The sequence below is a fragment of the Acomys russatus genome, chromosome 26, assembly GCF_903995435.1.
Source record: "Acomys russatus chromosome 26, mAcoRus1.1, whole genome shotgun sequence".
In the NCBI taxonomy this organism is placed as follows: Eukaryota; Metazoa; Chordata; class Mammalia; order Rodentia; family Muridae; genus Acomys; species Acomys russatus.
Genome location: NC_067162.1, coordinates 45,090,504 through 45,115,122, shown reverse-complemented (window position 1 = coordinate 45,115,122; position 24,619 = coordinate 45,090,504). Strand labels below are relative to the sequence as shown.

General features: G+C 49.2%; 2 protein-coding genes across 2 annotated transcripts; one reads left to right on the top strand and one right to left on the bottom strand.

The window, feature by feature from the left end:
- Window positions 1-4,546: 4,546 nt before the first annotated feature.
- Window positions 4,547-12,170, bottom strand: LOC127209604 (cytochrome c oxidase subunit 4 isoform 1, mitochondrial). Its single transcript, XM_051169307.1, has 5 exons — window positions 12,011-12,170; window positions 11,022-11,095; window positions 6,010-6,177; window positions 5,466-5,597; window positions 4,547-4,774 (listed from the first exon to the last, which is right to left on the bottom strand). Exons 2-5 carry the CDS (start codon window positions 11,092-11,094, stop codon window positions 4,638-4,640), a joined length of 510 nt encoding a protein of 169 aa, XP_051025264.1. The 5' UTR covers window position 11,095; window positions 12,011-12,170; the 3' UTR covers window positions 4,547-4,637.
- Window positions 12,171-12,286: 116 nt separating this feature from the next.
- Emc8 (ER membrane protein complex subunit 8) lies at window positions 12,287-23,652 on the top strand. Its single transcript, XM_051169306.1, has 5 exons — window positions 12,287-12,587; window positions 20,320-20,396; window positions 22,170-22,239; window positions 22,716-22,810; window positions 23,092-23,652. Exons 1-5 carry the CDS (start codon window positions 12,366-12,368, stop codon window positions 23,249-23,251), a joined length of 624 nt encoding a protein of 207 aa, XP_051025263.1. The 5' UTR covers window positions 12,287-12,365; the 3' UTR covers window positions 23,252-23,652.
- The last annotated feature ends 967 nt before the right edge of the window (window positions 23,653-24,619 follow it).

The window sequence follows — 24,619 nt, the reverse complement described above, 5'->3', positions numbered from 1 at the left end:
GCTGCTCACATAGGATGTAACAGCCAGCTTCCCGTGTGTCAGCCATTTTTCCTGCTGGTGTGAAAGGCTACCTAAAGCATAACTCAAGGGCAAAAATCAACGGTGGCAGGGAAGTCTCCACGGCAACAAGAGCATGAGGCAGCTGGTGATGTAAGAATGGTGCATGCTGTGCTCGGCTCACTTTTCTTCCCTTTATTTAGTCCAGACCACAGCCTAAGGAATGGTGCTGTCCACTTAGGGTGCTCAGAGGCTTCCTCTAGGTGGTTCTGGGTAACATAGAGTTAATATAGCCATCACAGGCTGTTTGTGGCACCATATTATGCACCACAGCTGGATCCTGGGGGAGCTACTTGCTAGGTGGTGGCAGCCTCAGTGCCCCCTCCTTTCCTGTCCGTTTCAAGACTGGGGCTCCCCATTAGGTAGGGCAGGGATCCCCAACCTTGCCTAATTTCTAGGAAAACCGATTGGCTTGCTGTTAATGCCAGTTTGCCCCCTTAGCCCCTCAAAGGTAGAGAGGCCACGCCTATGTGTCCAGTTTCCCAGGGACTCCTAAGCCCAGGCCATTCTAGAGTCCAGTGACTTAGGTCACTAGGGGGACTTGACAGCCCACAGCACCCAGACTGACCACCTTTGAGCTCCTGTCACTGGTTGCCAGATAGTCCTATCGCCACCTGCACCATGACAGCAATGCAAACTGTAGATGGTCCTGATGGGCCTGTGTCCTGTTCCTAATAAGGCTCAGGTGGGATGCCAGGCATCCTATGTGGGCATAGTGCTCTGTGATCTTATTCTTCCAGTCCTGACTCAGGCCCCATGGGTGTTGGCACACCCTCATGCAGCACTCAGAGCAGTCTTGTCACAATCACAGTCTGAAGTAATTGCTTAGATGACCACACTGTAGAACTTCAGTGCTAAAATCAGGAAGGTTTGGGGAAATCTCGATGCCTCAGATTTTCAGTCTGTTAAAACTCATCCATTTTGGAGAGCAGCCAACAATATTCTTTCCTCCTTCTTCTCCTCCTCCTCCTCCTCCTTCTTCTTTCTTGGAGGGGGAGGCAGGGTTTCTCCTTGTAGCCCTGGCTATACTGAAACTCACTCTGTAGACCAGGTTAGGCTCAAATCCAGAGATCCAAGGCCAAGTGCTGGGACTAAAAGTGAGCACCACCACTGCCTGACAACAATTGGATTCTTAAAGGAATCTGCACCAAGAACAGGAATGCCTGCTTTCCATACTCGTCCCCAGGCCTCACCTTGTTCATGCCTAGATCAACCTGGCAAAGGCATTTTAGGAAAGGAGTGGAATCCAGAAAATCCGACCCAAAGCAAGGTGCTGCCCACAGCCAACTCTAGCTCAGCAGGCAGCTGAGGGAGACCCTTAGGTATCTGCATTTGGTTGTTTTCATTGTTGACTCATGGAGGAAGGGAGGCAAAAGAACAAAAAGATGAGGTCATTTCAAAAGCCCTGTAGCGATGGGCCCATCGTTGGTTGTGTTCACTTACTCGCAGCACTTAGGAAGCCCCTGCTGTTTGCCAGGCACTGTACCAGGAAAGGCATGCCCGAGCTGGGCTCAGACTTCTGATGCTCCAGCTCTATACTGACTGCTTAGGTCTCCAAGTGCCCTCTGCTGTCCAGAGCTGAGAATACAGTGCATGGTGCCGACCTCAGGAGGTAAGGGACACTGAGATGCCCTCTGGGAGCAGAAGATAGCCCCTTTAGAGGGCATCTGAGCCCCTTTTCTGGGCCATAGCTGTGTGCCTCAGGAATGAAAAAGAATATAAGCATGGACTGGCAGGATGGCTCAAGATGGCACTCATTGACAAGCCTGATGGGAGTTGGACCCCCAGGACACACCAGGTAGGAGAGAACCTGTGCACATATGCACCCACTTGCACACATACAAAATACATGCTAAATGAATGCTTTTTTTTTATTAAGTTTTGTTGATTTGTTGTTTGGTTTTTTAGACAGGGTCTCTCTGTGTAGTCCTGGCTGTCCTCAAAAACCTGCCTCTTAAGCACTGGGAATAAAAGCAAGCACCACCACACCACACCTTGAAATTTTTATTTTTAAATTAATGTGTTTATGGGAGCATGGATATGGAAGTGCAAATGCCTGCAGAATCCAGAAGAGAGCATCAGTTCCCCTGGAGCTAGAGTGCAGGTTATTATGAGCCACCTGACATGGGTGCTGGGAACCAAACTCTGGTCCTCTGGAGAACAGACAGTGTTGCTAACCACTTACCCATCTCTCTAGTTCCTAAATAATTTTAAAGAACAAACAGAGCCTGGAACTATAGCTTAGTTGCCCAACCTTGCTTCTGTGTGTGATGCCCCAGACTCAAGCCCGGCACTGCCCAGAGGAGGCAGGGACGTGAACTTCTTGTTGAGACCCTCCTTTTTGAAGAGCACAGTCCTGAAGCTGGCTGGGCTCAGACTGCGCCAGGGGTTCTGCCTCAGGGATGGAGGAGGTTTGACTCTGGTTTAGGTCGACACAGGGGATGTTTCATGTCTTTCAGGGGCTCTGGCAGAGGCAGCAGACCTAACGTGGAGAGTCAGGATTCTCACAGTCAAGCTTTATACTCAGGCAGAAGGCCCAAGCTGGCACAGGGAGGGGAGCCTGGAACAGCCTTCTGACTTAAGCACTAGCCCCAGTGGGAAATGACACCTATACCCTATGACTTAGTTTTCCACTGAACACCACAAATATCACTGGGACTCAAATTTATGTAAAAGAAAAAATACAAAAGAAAATGCAGCCAAAAACTAGTGTCGGATACACAAGTCTCAATGAAAAAGAATAACACTCCCAATGAAAACAACCTGGAAGCCGGGTGTGGTTGCGCACACCTTTAATCCCAGCACTCGGGAGGCAGAGGTAGGCAGATCTCTGTGAGTTCAAGGCCAGCCTGGTCTACAGAGCTAGTTCCAGGACAGCCAGGACACAGAGAAACCTTGTCTCAAAACAACAACAACAACGTGGAAGAACTACCAAAGAATGTAAAAGAATGATTATAACTATGTCCGAACAATTAAAGGCATGAATATGCTTCCAGAACCCAAGGTATGAAAACAATTCAGCAAAAGCTAGAATTGTTAAAGAAAACCCAAACTGAAATGATGTTGAAAATAAAATTCTCAATAAGCCAAAAAAAACCCAGTGTTTTCTAGAGCAGCATGGAAAAACTATAGCTGAGACCATGGCTCTGGGTTGGCTCACTGCACATCGTCCAGAAAGCCCAGGCCATGCTGCAGACTTCTTGGACCAATACCCTCTTTGTCACAGCTAGGCTTCTCTAGGCCCACCTCTTGGCAATACCTGTCCCTGCCACCAATCAAAGCAGGAGGCCGCAGGGATGCAGCCAAGCCTGATCTGAAGGCCACTCTTTAAGGATCTCTTCCATTCTGAACAGGGTGTGGTGCTTACATGAACAGGGCAGCAAAATGTCTTCCCCAAATTCTTGTTAGGGGCCAGGACAGTACTCACGAAGCCACTGCTCACCACGCTGCAGCTATGCTGCCAGCTTGTAGCAGAGGTGGAACACAGGGCCTCCGGCATGCTGGGCCGCCATCACTCTACTAGGTCACACCCTAGGTCTATTTCCACAGTTTGGTTTTGTCATCAGGGTCTATGTAGCCCTGGTTAGCCTAGAGCTACATCAACCAGACTGGCCTCAAATGATCCTGCCTTAGCTTCTACGGTGTGAGTGCCGGGATGGCAGACTGTGCCACCGTGCCTGGCCAGTTGTTAGAACCTGGCCTGCTCTGCACAGCCCGGTGGATACTTCCATTCATTGGTGCAACTGCAAGAGATAGAAAATCTCAGAAGTAGCTCATAGCAATTTCTGTAGGCTACTACACAGGACTTTGTCAGGTTACCCTAACAGGATTTTAAGATCATGTGCATATACGTCATAACCCAAAATCTCCCAGACCATAGTAGTCAGTCTAGTTGCCTTGCTTTTTTTTTGAAACAGGATTTCTCTGTGTAGTCCTGGCTATCCTTGAACACATAGAGATCCACCTGCCTCTACCTCCCAATGTGTGTGCCACTACTGCCCTGCAGGTTCAATTTTTATATACTCACCCTCAACAACTTAAAGTGCAAGACCCCTACTCACAACATATTTACCCACCACAGTGGGTTACGCCGCACAAGCCTGGTGACTCAAACTTGACTCCCAGAACCACATCAAAATGGAGGGAACTGTCCTCCACATGTGCCTTGGCACACACACCATACACAGTAATAATGCAACTAGAAAAGAACTTAAAAAAAAAAAAAAAAGCCAGGCTGGAGAGATGGTACAGTGGTTCAGAGCACTGGCTGCTCTTCCAAAGGACCCGGGTTCAATTCCCAGCACCCACATGGCAGCTCAAAACTGTCTGTAACTCCTGTTCCAGAGGATCTGACACCCTTCTTTAAAAAAAAAAAAAAAAAACAACAAACAAACTTGAAACCCCCTCCTTAGCCCACTGTGAGAAACCTAGCGTCTCAACTGACAGATACTTTCACTTAGTGATTGTCAAAGAATAAACCACACAAGTGTCACGTAAACTGGTCATTTATTAACATGGACCATTGGACAGTGGCTTCCAGCATGCCGAGCGAGGGAAAAGAGCTGGCAAGTAGCGGGGTCTCACTTTTTCCACTCGTTCTTCTCGTAGTCCCACTTGGCAGAGAAGCCTTGAATGGGGTTGGCCTTCATGTCCAGCATACGCTTAGTCTGCATGGCCACCCAGTCACGATCAAAGGTATGAGGGATGGGGCCATACACTATGGTACAAAAGAACTGGGTGAGGCAGGCTGTCCTGCTGGGATGCATAGCCCAAGCCTTCCAGGGCCCAGGTTCTACCCACACACTAGCAAAGCCACCTGCCACTTAGCCCCACTCACACACAGGCTTAACCCAGGGCACTGAGAATTCCTATCAGAACTGTTCCTTGCTTGTGATTGTGAAAGGTCAGCAAGGAGGTCTTCAAGTATTAAGCTGGGTATCTTCCTTCTAGCTGTCAATGGCAGGCGCTGCAGGATGGCCCCGCACACAGCCAGGGGCTGCCACTCAGAGAGCTGGCCTCTGTTTTGTTACTAATCTGAAGCCACTCGCTAGGGGTGGGCCTGCTCAGAATGCAGCACAGCCTGACCCAGAGAGAATGCATGCACCCAACAGTATGGGAAAAGCCCAACACCCCAGACTCCAGATGCTCAGGTACAGCCAGCCAGCCATGCAGCAAACAGGCCTCCTAGCTCACACTATGCAGCCTGCTGTGGACATGGGACTTACTAAGCAGACCTCTCTCATCCTGCCTGGAGCATGGCTGGCTGTGCAAAAGGCACGCACACCCTAGCTCATAGCTGTGCCCCTGATTAGTGTTTCTATCCATCCTGGGCTTGGAGGCCATGTGAGACCCTCACAGCACCAAGGACTACAGCTGTCCTGGGCCACGCCTTCTCCCTCTCCACTTACCGTAGCTCTTCTCCCAAATCAAAATGAGAGCAGTGAAGCCGATGAAGAACATGGCTATGCCCACAACTGTCTTCCACTCATTGGTGCCCCTGTTCATCTCAGCGAAGCTCTCATTAAACTGGATGCGGTACACTGAACAGAAACATATGCAGGATAAAGAACGTGCAGAGGACTCAGCCTCGTTCCCGAAGCAACCCATCCCAGGGACAGCAGGGGACACACAAGTGTGACAGATCTGCCCTCACACACCAGCACATGTGAATGGAGAAAATACAGAGCTGACTGTAAGCAAAGACGTCAAGTCTGGATGTAACGTCAGCTTGGTAGTTCTGTACCACATAGCAAATATTTAGCCAATCTCTCGACAAAGCCAGGCCCAGCATGTGTATGAGAAGCTGCAGTCTCCATCCCTGCCCCTCACTAAGGGCTAAGCCAGCAGCATCGAATAGGGATACCCAGAAGCCCAGCAGGGACATCTGTGTAGCACTAGCAGTGACACACACCTCGCACTCTACTGTTTTCGTGCACACCCTCTGATACCTACACTGGACTTTCTCATCCCTGGACAGGCTGCTCCAGTCGGCCTTCTCCTTCTCCTTCAGGGCCTTCTGGCTGGCAGACAGCAGCTTGACATGGGCCACATCAGGCAAGGGGTAGTCACGCCGATCGACATAAGTAGGGAGAGCATAGTCTTCACTCTTCACAACACTCCCTAAAGCACATTGGATAAATTGGAAAACCAGTGTGGACGGGAGTCTACGCGGAAGGCGATGGCAGGTCAATGGTTAAATGAAAGCACCTGACCTAACCAAACCTGAGGATTTAGTCACCAGAGGTAGGACCAGAGTTGAGGGTTATTGGCTGGACAAGCAATTGGACTAAGTTCCAACTGCAGGAACTCATCCTCAGAATATGAACAGCAAAAAGAAAAAGGTGGCTGTTGCCAAGTACAGTGATAGGTTTCTGTGACTCCAGTGGCCAACTCAGAAACTGTATTGGCCTTGTATAAAAGGGGTCACAGAGAGCCAGGCGGTGGTGGCGCACGCCTTTAATCCCAGCACTTGGGAAGCAGAGGCAAGAGGATCACTGTTAGTTCCAAGCCAGCCTGGTCTACAAAGTGAGTCCAGGACAGCCAAAGCAAGAATACACAAAGAAACCTTGTCTAAAAAAAAAAAAAGTCACAGAGCCAACTACTCATCTGTTTATTAAGGACTTACCAAATACCTACTGTTCACTAAGGCTGGCTCTAGACATTCCTACCTCCATTGGCTCACATTCTAGAGAGAGGAACAAGCAAGGCATATGTAACATGAGGGTCACATGCTAGGAATGCACAAGCGGCAGGAAGCAGACCCTTAGCTCACCAGGAGGTGGACCTATAAACTCCAGTGGAAGAGTGACGTGCTTAAGCAGACCCAGGTCAGTTCCATTCTGCTTTCCTTTGAATGTATACTCACTTAACACTCAGAAGCAGTCAAGGCGGCCCAAACTGAGCAGTGGAAAGAGCCAGACCCGAGTGGAAGCTCTTGCTGCGCCACTGCACCATCACAAGGAGCACGCACCCATGCATTTCACAGGACACACCAGGGCAAAGCTCAGGCCCCAGGGAAACCAAGTTGGGTTGTATTCCAGGGTTTCCTGTTGCTAAAAGCTCTAACCCTGCCCTATAGGGAACAAAGCCTACAGAAAAGTTTGCCCCATGAGCTCAGGCTCATGTCTAAATCCACCATGTCATGCTGGTGAGCACAAGGCTAAGCCGTAAGCAAGGCTGTGACCCTTCCAGATGTTTATTTTGGTACACTGATGACCAGTGAGCCTGTTCTTCTGTTCAACCTCATCCCAACAGAATCTGAACCAAAACAGCCAGAATCACTTTCCCATGTTAAGTCTTAGCATCCCATAAAGCCTATAATCCAGGTAGTTGGCAGGCTGAGGTAGGAGGATCTCAAGTTTGAGACCTGACTGAACTACACAGGGAAACACTCTCAAAGCATAGAAGAAAATGAACGATCAGAAAAAGAACGGCAGCTATTAAACAAACACACACACACACACACACACACACACACACACACACACACACACACACAACTCCCTACCCTATTTCTCTAGACTTAAAACTCTTGAATTGCAGGCTATTGAAATAGATGAAAACTAGGGTGAGAATGTTCCAGAATCAATCAACTATGGTGATAATAGCACATACGAGTGACTACACTAAAAACAATGAGAAGTGATTTAAGTGAATCAATGTATTGTGTGGATTACAGCTCAGCCATTGCACAGCCATAAACTCTCATGGTCTTAGCGCACACTAACCATAAAATGGTATATTCTAGACCAAGGGTGGTTAATTTATTTCTTCTAGGTACACTTCAGAGTGTTGTGCCTGTCCTTGGGATCAGGGGAAAGCAAAGGCAAAACCCTTCTCTTTTAAAAGGTACGGGGGTTCCAGGGCCCACAGCCTACTTCCTTGTAGCTGCAGCCACTTGTGCAGGACCAGGTTCCAGCATGCCCAAGTGTTCAGAGGGTGGCACAGGAGTGCACTTCACTTGAGTGACCTCACTAGGCAAGGTCGGCCATCATCCCTGCCTGAAGGGCCAGAAATGTGGAAAGACTGACCTCTGCAGCCCATGCCAAGCATAAAGGCAAGTCCTACACACCCATCCTCGGCTCCTCAGCCCTGTTTAGGCCTAAAGGCTTTGGGGATGTGGAAGTGACAGCCTTACTTCCAAGCAGACCCAGGTGTGGAAACCCTCCATATCTGCCCAAGCACATGCTAGGCCTTACCCTTAGACAGCAGGCTTCTCAGTAGCCCTTTGTGCCCTTAGTAAACCTGGTCTTTGGGGAAAATCTTAAAAATAATAGAAGGATAAAAAAAGCAAAGATTTTGCATTCAAAAGATCACTTCTGGGGCTGGAGCAATGGCTCAGAGGTTAAAAGCACTAACTACTCTTCTGGAGGTCCTGAGTTCAATTCCCAGCAACCACATGGTGGCTCACAACCACCTATGATGTGCTCTGATGCCCCCTTCTAACCTGCAGATGTACATACAGGCAGAGCACTGTATAATAACAAATAAATAAATATTTTTTTAAAAAATCACTTCTGTTCTCAACCAAGATGAGTTTTGTCCAGTTTGTCAGATCTGTTAGGTCTCAGACCCCTTCTCACTCTGCAGGTCACACCAACTGACAACAGTGCTCCTGACAGTGGAGTTCCACAGTGCCCTAATGCTATGATCATGTATGTTATCCATGGAGGACTTTTTTTTTTTTTTTAAAGATTTATTTATTTATTTATTATGTATACAGCGCTCTGCTTGCATGTACTCCTGCAAGCCAGAAGAGGGCGCTATATCACATTACAGATAGTTATGAGCCACCATGTGGTTGCTGGGAATTGAACTCAGGACCTTTAGAAGAGCAGGCGGCACTCTTAACCACAGAGCCATCTTCCAGCCCCCTCCATGGAGGACTTTTATGACTTATTAGAGACCCCAGAGATTGCAGCTATTCATTATCTGGTCTGACTAATAGAAATGACAGCCAGGCCAAGTTGAAAATTGGTCGTGTCACTGATGTCTGTGTTTGGAGACGGAGCATGTCTTTCCATATTGGTTAATAAAGGAGGGATCTTTCTTACTCAATCAGCCTTCGAAAAACTTAATGTCTCAGCCTGCACCTATGGTGCCCTGGCGGAGTGGGACCAGACAGACACCATCACTGCTATAAGATGACTTCACTGACACATCCACACATAGAACAGCTGCAAGAAGAATCCATGTTGGTGTCCAGGCCTCTAGATGGACAAACCTTGCTCTCCAATCTTCTCATCTACAACCCAAGCCTCACACTGCTAGCCCTTCACCAGCAAAAGCCCCCTTCTAGAAGCCTTCCTGAGTGCCAGCCAAGCTACACTGTCGGCCTCTAGAGCCATCACTGTCCAGCACTAACTTCACCGAGCCAGGCTGCTCCATATTGCATGCTCCCTGTGGAAGGTCCACCTCTCACATTATCTTATCCTCAGTGTCTAACCCCGAAAGAACACAATTCATAAATGCAAAGCTTCAGTGGTGATGTGCCAAGCTCAGAACTAAAACCTCCTGTGTCTGCGTTTCAGCTGAGAAAGCAGTCTTGAAATGTCAAGAGCCAGTACGTGGTTGAAATGAAATCTATACAGCTCAGACAAGACCAACACCCTTTGCTTCCATTGCTTCATGATGCCAATAGAAGCAGGCTTATTAAGTTAGCGTTTCCTGGGAGGAAAAGATTGAAGTAAGGTAAGGAGAAGCTCTCTAGAAGGGACAGAACTTTACTGGCATGGTAGTGTACCTTTAACTTCAGTATCCATGAGGCAGATCGTTCAAGGCCAGCCAGAGCTCTACAGTGAGACTGGGAGGGAACTAGAAAAAAAAAATATAAGGGGGAAATAACACCAAGCCAAGCCCCAGACTAATAGGACTTACCCATGTTCTTTCAAACAGACAAAATGGCCTTCTGTAAAAAGAATTTTTATTCTCCTGGCTCAATTGTTTCCTTCTGCTAACCTAGGCCTAGTCCTGGAAGCTTTTGGCCTCCATACAATCTAATCCAGGCCTAGAATGTTTTCAGCCTCTAAGACTTACTGCTGAATAAGTTCACCACTTCTTGCTCTTTCTGAGCTTGTAGCTGGCTGGTTCAACTCTGCTGGTCTGGTTCAAACTCTTCTCCCTGCTGACTTATTTAATCTGGTTTCTCTTTCAGCCCAGAATTTTCTCTGCTTGCCTCAAACTAACTCAGCACTCTGCTCTAATCTTCTGGCTCCTTCTCATTTTCCAGTTCATTCCATCTTCCCCTGAGTTCTCTCTCTGCAACTCATCTATTACTATCCTGATAAAACTGCCTCTTAAGCAGCTTCCCTTCCTCTCTCTGCTCATGAAGAGTTGGGCATATTCTATCCTGTCAAGTCTTCTCTGATTCGTCAGCTTTTCTGCCACTCAATTAGACATCACTTTCAAACACTGGTGATTCCTTCCACAAACTAAGTTTACCTTTGTTTTGGATTAAAGGTGTGTACCACTACACCTGGATCTAAGCCTTTCTTTACCTGAAACTTGCTCTATACCAGGCTGGCCTTGAACTCAGATCTGTTTGCCTGTCTTCTGGATTAAAGGCATGTTTATATTCCAGCCAGATCACACAGACATACAAGATCTTTGGGTGTGCATAGATCTAGGTCTTCGGATGTGATTGATCTCTTGCCAGAACAGTATGTTCTGAATTAACATTCATTAACAGCCTGCTCAAAATCTTGTCTCTCCCTAAAATCCCTGCAAGGTCAAGCTGCCAAGTATCTTAGACACAGGGGCAAAATGACAGTAAGTTAGCCTATTTGAAAGCAAAAGTCTTTAGTTACGCCTGATGATGCACACTATTAATCCCAGAACTATGCTGGCAGAGGCAGGTGAATCTGAGTTTCAGGACAGCCAGAGCTACAAAGAGAAACTGTCTTGAAAATACAAGAAGAAAAAAATTAGAAAGAAAGAAAAGTAAAGAAAGTAAAAGTCCCACTTACCATGTGCTCGAACACACACTGAAGTGGAAATTGCTCTTCTGCCAATTAAGCTAAGTGCCCTGGTAGCCAACATTCTGGAAGACAAAAAAAAAAAAAAGTACACCTCTAACAATGAGAGAAAACACCTATTAGCAGGAAGTCTTTTTTTTGCCACAGAACACTCAGCAAGTAAATGCCACTCATTCCCTCAACTTTAAATGATTTTTGTTATGATTTAATCAGATTTTCAAGACACAGGCTAGTCTGAAAGCTTGCACTCTTCCTCCACCTTGTAAGAGCTGTCATTACAGGCCATCGGTACACGCTGAGGATCGGTTTTTATAACTGATGCGAAGTCAGGAATTAGCACGGGATGAGGTTTTTCTTAGGATGCATTTACAGGGCTATAATACACACAGCTTTGGCCAATTAGCAGAAAACCCGGCTTCTTAAAAATCAACTAGAAAGACAAAATGACTGAAACGGCTGGAACTCGGTAGAGCGAGTGTGCCACGAGCTGTTCTTCCATTGGGCCACCGCCTGCGACTGGGTTTTATTTTAAAAAGCGACTTGCGCAGAGACTGCGAAGGGCAAGCAGAGGAGGCCGCCCTGGCCCAGGCCCTGGCCCACTTCCCGTCCCTGGCCCGTGGCCGATCTAGATGACCCTGTCACCTGCCCCAGCGACCCGAACTTCACGCTACACTTTAGCACAACCCTTTGGAGATACGCTCCCCGGGAACGAACGACTGAGCCCTTGGAATCAGCGCCTGGGGCGGCAGAAACCGTAGCATGACGTCAGGGCTCGGCTCGCTTTGCCTGGGACCTTGCGGAGCCGGAGCGCCCGATGCCCGCCAGGTCGAACGGGCAGTGGGGACCCAAGACAACAGACCCTCCCGGGAAGCGGGCGCCCAAGGTCATGGAGCGACAAGTCCTGGGCTCGCGGGCGCCTCGGTGTCACCGCTCCCGCCCCGGCGGTCCAGTTCCTCGGCTCCCGGCCCCACTGCCCTCACCTGCTGTCAAAGGCCGACACCCGCCGTCTCCTGCCACCGCTGCTCTGGCGACCGCCGCGACCGCCCTCTACACCCCGGCTGCTCGCGACCGGAAGAGCGGGACCCGCACCGGAAGAGCAAGATGGTGCCGCGGAGCACCGCGGGATCGAGGAAGCCCCGCCCACGCCCGTCAGACGGAGTCTCAGCGCGGCAACTGTCGCGAAAGGTCGAGCGGGCCGCGCTGCTTTCTGACAAGTTCTGGCGACTACGGTTTCCGGCCGGCGGGCGGGCGGAGGCGGGAGCTTCCCTCAGGGTGCAGTGGGGCTGTGTTTTGTACCCCGGGGCGTCCATCGCGACTCGGCTGGTTAGGCTCAGCATGCCTGGCGTGAAGCTGACCACCCAGGCCTACTGCAAGATGGTGCTACACGGCGCCAAGTACCCGCACTGCGCCGTCAATGGGCTTCTGGTGGCCGAGAGACAGAGGCCGCGCAAGGAGCATCCTCAGGGCGCGGGCAGCCACACTCTCTTCGTGGACTGCATTCCGCTCTTCCACGGCACGCTGGCCCTGGCGCCCATGCTGGAGGTGGCACTCACCCTGGTAAGTTCAGGGCCACGGCGGGATTCTGGGCGGGGTGAAGTCAGGTGCCCTTCGTGCGAGAAGCGTCTGATCCCGATTAGGCAGCGTAGCGTGTTCTCAAGGTTTTGTAAAATTACCAAGAAACCGAGTGTGGTGTGCATCCTTAACCGCTCTCTCTCCAGCCCCCATGGCGTGCTTTCCTAAAACCAGCACGCGGAAAGTGGAGGCAGGCGGATCTCAAGGCCAAGCTGGTCTATATAGGGGGAGACCTGTGATGGTCGACACTACATTTAAAGTTTAAGCTTAATATGCTGGAGAGACCAAAAAACAAACCAAAAATGCGTCTAGTATATAAACCTCTTACTTGTACAGGTCGTGTATCCTGTCACTGTACTTGCTTTTTTTCCCCAGCCGTTGAAGACTATTCCTAAAATTGACTAATCTTTAAAATTGGCTGTTCTAGGAAGATATTAGGTCATAATACTAACTGCTGTTTTTGCCTTTGTAGTCAAGCATGCTTTTTCTGTAAAAGACGATTGCAAGACCCAAAATAATTTTGTGGGTTTTGCCTTTGTAAGCCCTGGACTGCTATAGCCAGGTGCTTCATTTTGGGAGCGTTCTCGGGTGCAGGCCTGCAGCCAGGTACAAATCAGTGCCGGTGCCAGTATCAGAATAAACAAAAAAACTCTTACTAAAATCTAATCATGGTTAATCTCTGACTAACCCCAGACCCATAACAACCCTGTTTTAAAGGGGAAAAGGGTAACCGGGGTAGCTTCTCTTGGCCACTAGCACTCTGTACTGCTTCATTCACACCTCAGATGAGCTCTGAAGAGTCGGAAGTGCTAGTCCTTTGTCTATGGTCCTTCTCTTTCCCACCCCACTCCCATTAAAATGAATCCACTGAGACAGAGACTTGCTATGTATGTAACGGAGACCTCCGACTCTTAACATTCTTTCTGCGTCCAGTTCCCGAAAACTGGAATTACAGACATGAACTAGCAGCTTTCCTTACCATCTATTTCTTTGGGTTTTTGGTGTCTTTGGGTTATTGTTTTTTCACTTTTTGTAGCCTTGGCTGGTCTGGAACTCTCCATAGATCAGACTTGCCTTACTCTCCTTAGCACTGAGATTAAAGGCTTTCGCCACCACTGCCTGCCTCATTCATTTCTTAATTCACATTACAACACCAAAGGAAATTTCTAGCAAACTATAAGTGCCTTTAGGCAACTTGTCTTAAGTTCACTGGGCACATTTTTGAGTGTTTTAAAGAGTTACTTACGGAATTTTTTTTTTTTTTTTTTATTGCTTGGATTCTTTCTGAACAGGAGGCAGATTTGTGGGTGATATTTATAAACTCATGAGGTTTTTGTTCCTGAAGCATCTCTGAGGATTCCTGTGTGTGTTTCCACCTGGCAGGGCCCTGCCCTTAGTGGTAGGGCAGGGTTATCAATCAGGGGCTGTGGTCAGGGCTCAGTTAGACTTAAATTTGCAGTGGGCTGACAAGCTCTCGACAGAAGAAACAACAAAGGGAGGCTAAGTACAGAGTGCAAACACCGGGTAATAGAGGGTGCGGAGAGGTGGGTCGGCAGTTAGAGCACTTACTGTTCTGGCAGACTAACAGTCCTGCAGGCCAGTAACTCCATCTCCAACTCGTGTCTTCTGCAGGCACTCACATTCCCACACCCACTTGTAGACTCGGAATTAAAAATAAATTTAGGGTCAGGTATGGCACATGCTTTTACTTCCAGTGCTCCCAGGACTCTGGTGGCAAGAGGCAGGTGGATCTCTGAGTTTGAGGCCAGCCTGGTCTATAAAGGGAGTCGAGCACAGCCAAGGCTCTGTTAAACAGAGAACTGTTAGCATCCTGAGTGCACTGAAGAAAAGACCCCAGACTCAATAGTATGCAAGCAACAGAGAGTGTTTATTTTGCAGAAATCCAGCATGCTGGAGTCACCACTTAGGCACCATGGTGACTCCAGGTGAGCTCTCAGGCTCTTTCTATAAGCTTTCAAATTCCAAAGGGGGTTGGTAATTATTTAAACTAGAAAGCCCAGGGAAGCTGAGTAAACTCGGGCAACTCTGGCCAGGTCATGAGTTAACCATAAGGCAGATTTCCAGACCAGCAATAACTCTTCCTCCGGCCAGATGGCTAGGCCATCTCTAGTTGGCTGCCCACTTTTTGCAGTATTTCTACTGGCTGCTGACCCACCTCCCAGGAGTGGAAGCCCAGGCCTGCTCTGCACCAACAGAAACTGAAGCCTGTTAGGAGTCAGCGTAGCCCTAGATCAAGCCTTTGGGGCCTCAGTGTTCCTCCGGGGCCCCTCTGTGGCCTCACAAAGCCCTGTCTCAAAAAACCAAAAGTTAAAATGATATTTTTAAAAAATATTTTTGCTTGTGCGTGTGCATTGGTGTTTTGCCTGTTGTATGACCATATGAGGGTGTGTCAAATACCCTGACGCTGGAGTTACAGCTGCTGTGTGGTTGCTGGGAATTGAACCCGGGTCCTCTGGAAGATCAGCCAGTGCTCTCAACCACTGAGTCATCTCTCTCCAGTCCCAGATTTTTTTTTTCTTTCCTTAGAAGAAAAGTCACCTTATCTCAGCATGGGGGCTTAGAACAGTCAGCCATTCAAATGGTGAGCCAGCCTGTGCTCCAGGGCCCAGACCTGCTCTTCAAGTTTCTGCACCCATTTACCTCCCTGAGACTCTGCCTGAGAGTCGGACGAAGCTCTGGTGCTGAAAGCTGAAAAGCAGCCTCAGCTTCTCTGTGCTTCGAATGCTGTGCCCGCTCTCTTCCAATGCTGTCCTCTGTGGTGGGAGTTTGGTTTCTTTGTAAACTCAGTTATGTTATATAAATATTTTTTGTTTTAATCCCGTATGTGATTTTAGTTTGAACTTTAGTTTGTCCACACCTGATAATTGTCTCGCGGGGGCGTGGTCTAGGACTATGAGGAAGATAAATAGGAGAGCCAAGTGAGAGAAAGGTGGCGAAGCAGTTTGGAGAGACCTGGGGATGCGGAACGGTCTACAGTCCTCTGCTGTGTGCCTGCCTTTAACAGCATGGAAACGCTGAGTTCCCAGCATAAGATTTTAGTGGCTCTCAGGCCTGGCCTCGTTGTAATGAATTCTGAAGCCTGTGAACTGTCCTCCCTCAAGCTCTTTGTTGAGTCTATTCCTTCTCCACCTGCCAGCCTCTGATCTCAGGTCACTGCAGCCTGCAGGCTCCACTTGAAGGCCTCTCCTGCCAAGTGCTCTGCCTGTCCCCAGGATGTGGCCCTATGCCCATGGAAACAGCAAAGTCCCCTTAGAGCAATGTGCCCACTGCTCCTGCCTCCCTGTTCACACTTCCCTATCTTTAGCTCTTCCCACGCACGCTCGCACGCTCGCACGCACGGTGTTCCCACTATTGTTTCCTCCTGCGCCTGCCTTCTGCCCTGCATCGTCTCCTGCACCCACCCTGAGGCTGTCTACCAGCCCCCATTGCAGCTAAGTTTCTTAAATTTGGGCTGTTTACTTTTCAACTGAAGGCTGTGGAAGGTGTCTGAGTTTGCAGCCTGCGGCTGTCAGAATGCAGGCTGTGTAAGTTTGCACAACATCAGAGCCCATGCAGCCATGTGGCTCACACTGCTGCAGAAAGACAAGCTAGCCATTTCTTAACATGTGCTCTGCCACAGGGCAACATGAGATCCCTTTGAAGGGATTTCTATGATCATTTTCCATTAAGAAAATCCTTGCATTTCAGTGCTTTTCATTTGTTTAAGTACTGATGCCTGTTATTTATCCTCATAGCCCTTTGACGTAGGCAGGGAAGGAATTACATCTAATAGCAAAAACCCATAAAAATGTTGGGAGGAAAATTAGCAAGCCCTGTTGGTTTGGATTGGTTTGGGTTTAGGTTTTTTTTTATTTTGTTTTGTTTTGTTTTTTGTTTTTTTTTTTTCTCTAAGCCCCGTTGTTTTTTCCCTACCTTGGTTTCTGCGACTGCAGGCAGAGCTCTGTGTTCTGCTCACATGACTCTTTTACTGTGATGTGAGTCCAGACCAGCGTTCCTCCTCAGCATGTCCCCCATCTGTTCTCATCAGCCTCCCAAGCTTCTCTTCCAAGGGGAAGTCACAGCTGACCTGCAAATTGACTCCATGAAACTCCGAGGCCAAAACCTGGAAACAGGAAGTTTTGCCAGGTTGCCCTCCACTTGGTGGTCATGCAGGGTCAGGAGTGGTGCCCTTGGCGTGGCCCTTAGCCTTGCCTCTTCTCTGCTTATTATGGAGCCACCTGAGGTGAATGATGACACTTAGAAGCAAATGTTAGCAGGCTTGCAGAAAAGGGCCATCTGTGCAGTCTTACAGGCCCCTCAGCAGGTCTCCTGTGTGACTGGCTCAGGAAGTATAGAGCACATTGAGCAGAGGGGCCGGTTCACACCAGGTTCCCCTGTGAGGACAGAGAAGTGCCTGAGGAGAACATAGTGTCTGAATCAATATCGTTTCCTTTCCTAGTCCTGGACTGGAATTCGCTACTCCTGTGCTGTTCTCATAAACTGCATGCTAGATGCCTGGGTTTCCAGACAGCCACAGCAGGAAGGTGGATATTAGCAAGAGTCAGCTTCAGGGTTGTGCTTTTACCTTGGCCCACTTGGGAGGGGCAGGTTACTTGACTGTATGCCACACTCCAGGCCATCCAGCTTTTCACGGGTCTGTTGGGCTTCCTTCAGGAGTCTCAGCGAGGCCTCTGTAGGCCTCATACAGCATGTGCTTGTTCTCTGCTGCCTCACCATTTAGTAGTAGTAATAATAGTAGTAGTAGTTGTTGTAGTTGTTTTTTTTTTTTATTTAGGGGCTAAAGAGAGGGCTCCATGGTTAAGAGCACTTGCTGCTCATCAGTGGACCAAGTTCAGTTCCCAGCGCCTGTGTCGGGTGAATCACAACAATTTGTGACTACAGTTCCAAGCAATCTGACACCTCTAGTCTCCACAGGTACCTGCATTCCTGTACACACAGACACATACCTACACATTTTAAAAACAAAAAACCAGTAAATCATGTGTATGGGTGTTGCCTGCATGTATGTCTGTGCGGTGTGTGTTCATTTCTTGTGGAAGCCAGTGTCAAATGCCCTGGGACTAGAGTTACATACAGTTGTGAGCCACCATGTAGATATTGGGAATTAAACTCAAGTGCTCTGAGAGTATCTACTGTTCCTAAACACTAAGTCATCTCTAGCCCCTCTTCCCCTAGTCTTAGAACATGTCTCCTGCCTCTTGAGTATGCAGGATGGGTCTGTTCCCTGGTTGGAAGATAAGCAGCATTTGGGTCCCAGGCATCCATGAGTTGGTTGGGCGACACACATAGTGAAAAATTGTTGCCAGTCCTAAAGCGAAGCCAGAGCTTTTATGGCCTGGTTTACTTGAAGCCTGCCCTCTGCGTTCTAGAAGTTCTAGGTCACAGCATTATTTTTTCCACTGGAATTTGGTTGGGTGCCTGGAATTTTCATCTAGGAATGTGTCCTTGGCAGGCACGGGGTAGATGAAGCACATGTTGCATTTGTCACAGGAATCAGCCTCATGGCAAGTGCTGCCTGTGCTCAGAGGACCAGTTTGTGTGTGTTTGAGGGACCTTTGGCTAAGGAGCCAGATCAGACTGCTCACTGAAGCCTGATGCTGTGATGTTGGGATTTAAAATGTGTTGCACCCCAATAGTAAACACAGCATAGCTGTGGTCGGCCAAACAGACTACACAGGATATTCATGAATAGAGAGACTGTCCTAGATTCTGCGTAGAACCAGAGTAAGCCTGGGGGTCATTAAACAAGTCAGTGGCTAAGGCGCGAAGCCGGAAGCCGGTCAGGAGGTGTAGCTGCAGCCCAGGGAGACAGGCTGAAAAGGGGGAGCCTCGAGCTCCAGGAAAAAACCAGCCCCACTGTAGACTTTTCACCTGTGAGATAAAGAACAGTTTTATGCCAGTGTGTTTGAGTGCCTGGTTCCTAGAACAGTAAATGGAAAACAGGCAGGCTGTGAAATGGGGGCCCATCCTGAGAGCTGAGAGAGCTGACCAGAGGTGGGGTCACCTGCAGCAAAGACACAGAAGGTCGGATTTGATTAGAAACAACCAATAGATCCCTTAGATTTGAGTTCAGGGAAAGGAGCCAAACCCCAGAATGTAGAGCAAGGCCCTCTGGTACTGTGTGGGAGCAAGTTTGGGAAAGGAAGAGAAACTTCTAGGTAGGTACGTTCCAGCATGGCAGCATGTGACTAACTTTGCAGGGATTTGTGCAGTGGACCATTACAAATATTTATGAACATAACCCTAATCTTCCTGGGTAGATGACCAGCATTTTTTAGCTGGGTCACTGAGCCCTGCTTTTGTCCCAATATGGTAACTCATGAGTTCTCAGGGATCTGGAAATAGTCTAGTGCACATGAGCCAGGGACACTACGACTGGCCCTGTCCTAATGTCTGCTTTAGTCATAAAGGAGGCTGAGGCCTGAACCAGAGTCCATGGGGTCAGGGAGCAGGTTTTAAACGCGGGGGCGGGCGGGGATTAAGACAGTCTTTCACAGGCAGTGGTGACAATGCACTCCTTTTAATCCTAGCACTCAGGAGACAGAAGCAGGTGAATCTCACTGGTCAACAGTGAGTTCCAGAGCTGCACAGAGAAGCCCTGGCTTTTTTTTTTTTTTTTTTTCCCTCCCCATAAGACATTCCTGTTGTATTCACACTACACTGTCTGTCAGTGGACTTGTAGCCTTATGCTACTATGTTCAACTCTTTTTTTGCTTTTGTTGTTTTTAGGATGTATTTTATTTGTGTGTGTGTGTGTGTGTGTGTGTGTGTGTGTGTGTGTGTGTGTGTGTGTGTGTGTGCGCGCGCGCGCGCGCGCACTCATGGGCCACAGGAAGGCATTAGACCTGCAGAAAGCTAAATTGGATGTGACAAGCTGCATTACAGGGTAGAGTGACTCTGAAAATCTGCTGCTGCTCCTGTTTGAAGCACGCTGCACTGCAGAGACATGGGTGCCATTTGTACCTGCCCCAAGGGCTCGTTTACAGTACTCTGATCCTGATGGGCATCACTAGCAAGTTGCTAAGATTGTTAGAGCCTGTATTAAAGACTTGAGACAAATCTGAGGTCCTGTTCTACTCTGTCCTATGCACCTATGCACTCCCAGGGCCTCTCTGAACATTAGTGTTTTTTATTTTTTTAATAATTATTTATTTTATTTGCACTGGTGTTTTGCCTGCATGTATGTCTGTGAGAGGGTGTCAGATCTTCTAGAGCTGGAGTTACAGACAGTTATGAGCTGCCGTGTGAGTGCTGGGAATTGAACTGAGGACCTCTGGAAGAGCAGCCAGTGCTCTTAAGCACTGAGCCACCTCTCCAGCCCACATTAGTTTTTCTTATTTGCAAAGGCTAGCTTCAAATAAGGCGCCTCCAACCTTCTTTGCATCTACAATAGCACAAGTGTGCTCGGCACATTTGTAGACAACAGTATCAGAGTGTGGAAAGGTTGAAGCTAGTCGTATGTGATCTGGATTTCTCAGCACACATTCCACTGCTTCTGTGTGGTATCAGCTGCTGTGCCCAGTGCAGCCTGTCTGGGAGGATCCTGCCCTTGTGTCCTGACTCTGAACTCCCATTTATTGTAGTCAGGAAATAAGCAAGACCTGTTTAAAGTATGGCTTGTCCTACCTGTGGGTGGGGGCTGTCACTGAGACTTGGTACCTAGGTCATTTTTCCCATTTGTGTTCCTCTCTCTCAGATTGACTCATGGTGCAAAGAGAACAGCTATGTGATTGCCGGCTATTATCAAGCTAATGAGCGTGTGAAGGATGCCAGGTATGGGTTGCACACCTGTGGATGGAGGGTTAGAAGCCACAGAGCCATCGATGGGTTTCAGTTGACAAAACCTGTGCAAGTCCCCACCTCCAGCTCCCTGCCTTATCAAGTGTACAGACCAGATAAGCAGCTGGGGTTTCGTCCATGGCTCCTCTGTTGTGCAGGGAGGGAGCTCAAAGACGGGGGAACAGCTACCAGGTCTACACCTGCTGCCTCCCACTCCCAAACTAGATGTTGTGGAGGGCAAAGTCACTCTCTTGAGTAAGTAAAGTAATTTGGGGTTTAGAACTCTTAGGATGGGGCCTGTGGTGAAAATGTGGTCTTTGATTCCTAAATTGGCTCAGGTTCCTGCACCCAAGATGGCCCGGCTCCGCTTTTTCTCTTGAGCAGGCTGAGTTCATTGTCTGCTTTAGTCTGAGTCCCAAGAGCCTAACCAAGGATGCCATCAATCAGGGTGGCTTAAGGAGCTAGCAGGTGGGCTACTCCTAAAGTGGTGGGTCATAGATAGAGCTCAGGAGCTGTGTGCAGGGACCAAGCCAGTGACAGCAGCCTCCATCCCTCAGCCCTCCAGGGCCAGCCAGGAAGAGCTGGTAAAGAAGGCCACCTCCAGAGGAGCAACATCCTTTGGCCACAGGACATGGCCAGCAGCCAGCCTGATAGGTCCCACGTCAGGGAAGGGATGCCCAGATCAGTCGGTACTGATGTCCCTCTTCCATGTCCTCTGCTGTCCTCCAGAGGCTTCCTTTGGCTGCAGCCAGCTAGAAGCCAGGGGACAGCTGGAAAGTACCCACACCGTAAGTACTGGGGTTTTCTTGTGTGGTTAGATGGAGCCAACAGACCCCAGTATGCGTATGTAGTGTGGACAATAGAGTGGCCCACAGGCTCTCTTAGAAATAAAACAATGAGAGAGAGAGATGCCCCACTACTGTCACTGAGGCTTGGGATATTCAAGAGCTGTGCCCATCTCACTGAGTCAATCAAGGTACCTTCTGAGACCACCCAGAAGCTGTGGAAGCCCTGTGTTCAGGTCCCTGCTTCTGCTGCCACCTCCTGTTCGCTGCACCCTCTGGCCTTTGGTTCCTCCTGGATGGTGCCAAGTGCTTGTCCACCCTGCACAAACGCTGCTGTGGAGGAGGCTGTGGATGACCACACAACTAGCTCTGTACTGAACCAGGTGGGCCCTTCAGCCTCCCTGAGAGGGCCCTGTAGGAAGGAGGCAGATTACAGCAGCAGAAACTGAAGGCCTCCCTAGAAGCGTGGCTGGAGAAGCTTTGTCAACTTGAGGTACAGTGTCATTGATCAAACTGGGGTGGCACCAGATTGAAAGCTCAGGGCATAGGGAAGATGTGGAATGGCCTGGTGTCCTAAAAAAATGGTTTGATTGAAAAAGGGTTCAGTTGCCAGGGCCCTGGACCTCCTATGACTACTTGCTAGGGATGAGCCACTTGAGTAGCAGACCTATGGAGAGCGACAGGCCCCAGAGATTCGAGCTTCAGTGCAGCCCACAGCCCAGCAGAGCATCAGCTGCCCTAGGCAATGCTCCATTAAGCCCTAGTGAGCATTGCCTTTCAGAAGATGCCCTAGGGTCTGCTATGGCAGTGTGCCTCACTGTCCCAGTGGCATTCACAGCCTCCAAGTCATCTCACTGGGGCCAGCACTCACAGGCAATTGGCTCCATTGCTTATTAATTCACGTGTTGGTGAACTGTACTGACAGGGGACTGTTTCATGGCTCAGCTAGAGTATTGTAGAGCTCATAGATCCTTCTCTACAGCCCAAACCAGGTGGCAGAGAAGGTGGCTTCCAGGATCGCTGAGGGCTTCAGTGACACGGCACTCATCATGGTGAGTCTCACTCTCATGCTGCTGTGTGAGCTTCCGTCCTGGCGCTGTTCCAGCTCCAGACCCCAGGTGTTACGTAATGGTGGTGGGTGAGTACCGCTGCAGTCGCAGCACTAGGCCAGGGACTTTCAACTCCAGCAGTCCTGGCCTGATCCTCGACCTCACTGAGCCCTAGTGGTATCCCAGTGAGTGCAACGACCACTGGGGGAAAGCCAGTGTAGCCTGGGAATAGGAAGTAGGCTGCACAGTCTGGGCACACGGTCTAAGAGTGAGGGGAGGATCTGGTTTGAGTGCAGTGCTCAGCTTTTGTGGGAAGTGGAGAAGTGCCTCACGCTAACCCTGCGCAACAGCGTTCCCTTGTTATGAGCATGCCTCTGCTGCTGCTGCTGCTGCTGCTGCTGCTTGTGTAGGAGCCCAGGAAGGCACTGCTTTTCTCAGCACTGTCCTCATGCTTGTCATAATCCTCGCTTTCTCCTCAGGTGGACAATGCCAAGTTCACGATGGACTGTGCTGCACCTACGATCCATGTGTATGAGCACCACGAGAACAGGTGGCGATGCAGAGACCCACACCAGTGAGTGCAGTGCCTCCCTCAGGGCCTAGGGTTTAGGGCTTCTGTGTAATACAGGATCTGGGTGGTACTTGCTGGTCTCCTGTGTTTGGTTTGGTTTCTGATCACACAGGTGCTTTATCTGTGTCCCTGCAGGCTATTTGATGCCCTGTTTGGAGGGGACCTGTCCATTCAGAAAGGCCTCAGATCCATCCTAATGTTTTTCTCCAGCAGCTGCTCTGCCCTTAGTAGCCTGTGTGGTCTTGGAGTAGGTATGAGGCTGACTCTCCTTGTCTGCCCTGCAGCGACTACTGTGAAGACTGGCCGGAAGCACAGAGAATCTCGGCTTCACTTCTGGACAGCCGCTCCTATGAAACACTCGTGGATTTTGACAATCACCTGGACGACATTCGGAATGACTGGACAAACCCTGAGATCAACAAAGCAGTTCTGCACCTGTGCTAGATGAGGGCCCCCATGACTGGAGACTCGCCACTACAGAGAAGAGGAAAACATATTTTTTAATTTGGAGGAATTAAATTTGGAGGCTAGCCTGATGGGAAGCTGCAAGTCTGTGGTGTGTGCCTTGGAAGGGTGTCCAGCAGCATCCTTCAGGGCAGGGCTGTGGAGAGGTGTGGGCTGCCTAGGCTCTGGGTTCTTGGTCCTGTGCTGCCCAATCCTGCCCATCAAAGCTCTTTTCTGCTTGTCCCAGATTATATCCATTAAACAGTTCTAGCCTTTTATAATCTGGAGAGAATGCAGTTCAGTCTTTACTCTGGTGAATGTCTGAGTCTTTACTTTGGCTGCCCCAGCTCCAGGCATCCTGACATGAGGCAACATCACGGACTGCTGCAGCAGCATCTCCTCAACCATGCTGGTGTCGGGGCTAGGAGCCTTTGCTGAGAAGCTCCGCTGTGTAGTGAACGCAAGCACATTGGTGATGAGAGCAAAGACCCCATGAGGAGGGGAAGCCAGTCCATCCTGACTCAGCTGCTCAGGGTCTTCTGAGTGAGCTGCTTTGTGTTTAAGATAAACAAAAAACCCTGGTGTCCCCAGGATGTCCCGAGCAATATGGTCATTTGACCAAGTGTTCCGACCATCTTAGGAAACGGTGTGCAGGCTTTCTGACACACTGCGTTGTCCATTTTACACAGAGAACTGTGCCTTCCTTGCCTTGGGCTTCATGAAGCTGGTGACAGCATCCCTGTGCTCTTACTAAGTGAGACAGCCGGAGTCATCTTAGTGAATGGACTCTGGTGGACGTGGCTTCTTCCCTTATTCGGGGTTCTGCTCTTGGTTTTTGTTTGCTTTTCTATTGTTTGAGGGAGTATTTATTTAGCTTTGTTTGGTTGAGAGTATGCCTTTGTGGCCCTGATTGGCTTGGTGCTCACTTTCTGGAGGAGCCTGGCCTTAAATGTGCAATGATCCCTCTGCCTTTGCTTCTCAATACTGAGATCCCCACCCTTCCTAACTCCCTTAACCATTAAACTGACATTGTCCATGTCTGAACAGAGGAAGGTGTGAAGCTCCTTCCCTGCCCCCTCTTCACCCTCACACACTCAGGGCTTTGCAGGGTCATCTGTTTCAGACAGCCATGGACATGTGCCCACCCCCACCCCCCAACCCCAGCACTGCCTTGCTTATTTTTTGAGATGAAAGATTTTATGAAGCTGGGCCTGTGCAGCAACTACAGTTCTGTCTGTCCAAGCCAGGTCCTAGCACAGAAGGAGGAGCAGGCGTTTGGTTGAGTCCAGTTCTTCGTAATGGTTTCAGCCCCACTTAGACTAGCTTGAGAACCTGCTCATCGGAGCGTTCTCACCTAGTCTGCAGTCT

Excerpts from the sequence above, each read along its gene's own strand:
- Emc8 (XM_051169306.1), top strand. The coding sequence starts at position 12,366 with ATGCCTGGCGTGAAGCTGACCACCCAGGCCTACTGCAAGATGGTGCTA. Across the intron at positions 20,397-22,169 it reads GAGCGTGTGAAGGATGCCAG|CCCAAACCAGGTGGCAGAGA; the intron begins GTATGGGTTGCA and ends CCTTCTCTACAG. Across the intron at positions 22,811-23,091 it reads CGATGCAGAGACCCACACCA|CGACTACTGTGAAGACTGGC; the intron begins GTGAGTGCAGTG and ends TCTGCCCTGCAG.
- LOC127209604 (XM_051169307.1), bottom strand. The coding sequence starts at position 11,094 with ATGTTGGCTACCAGGGCACTTAGCTTAATTGGCAGAAGAGCAATTTCC. Across the intron at positions 6,178-11,021 it reads AGTGTGTGTTCGAGCACATG|GGAGTGTTGTGAAGAGTGAA; the intron begins GTAAGTGGGACT and ends AATGTGCTTTAG. Across the intron at positions 5,598-6,009 it reads CAGGGATGAGAAAGTCCAGT|TGTACCGCATCCAGTTTAAT; the intron begins GTAGGTATCAGA and ends GTTTCTGTTCAG.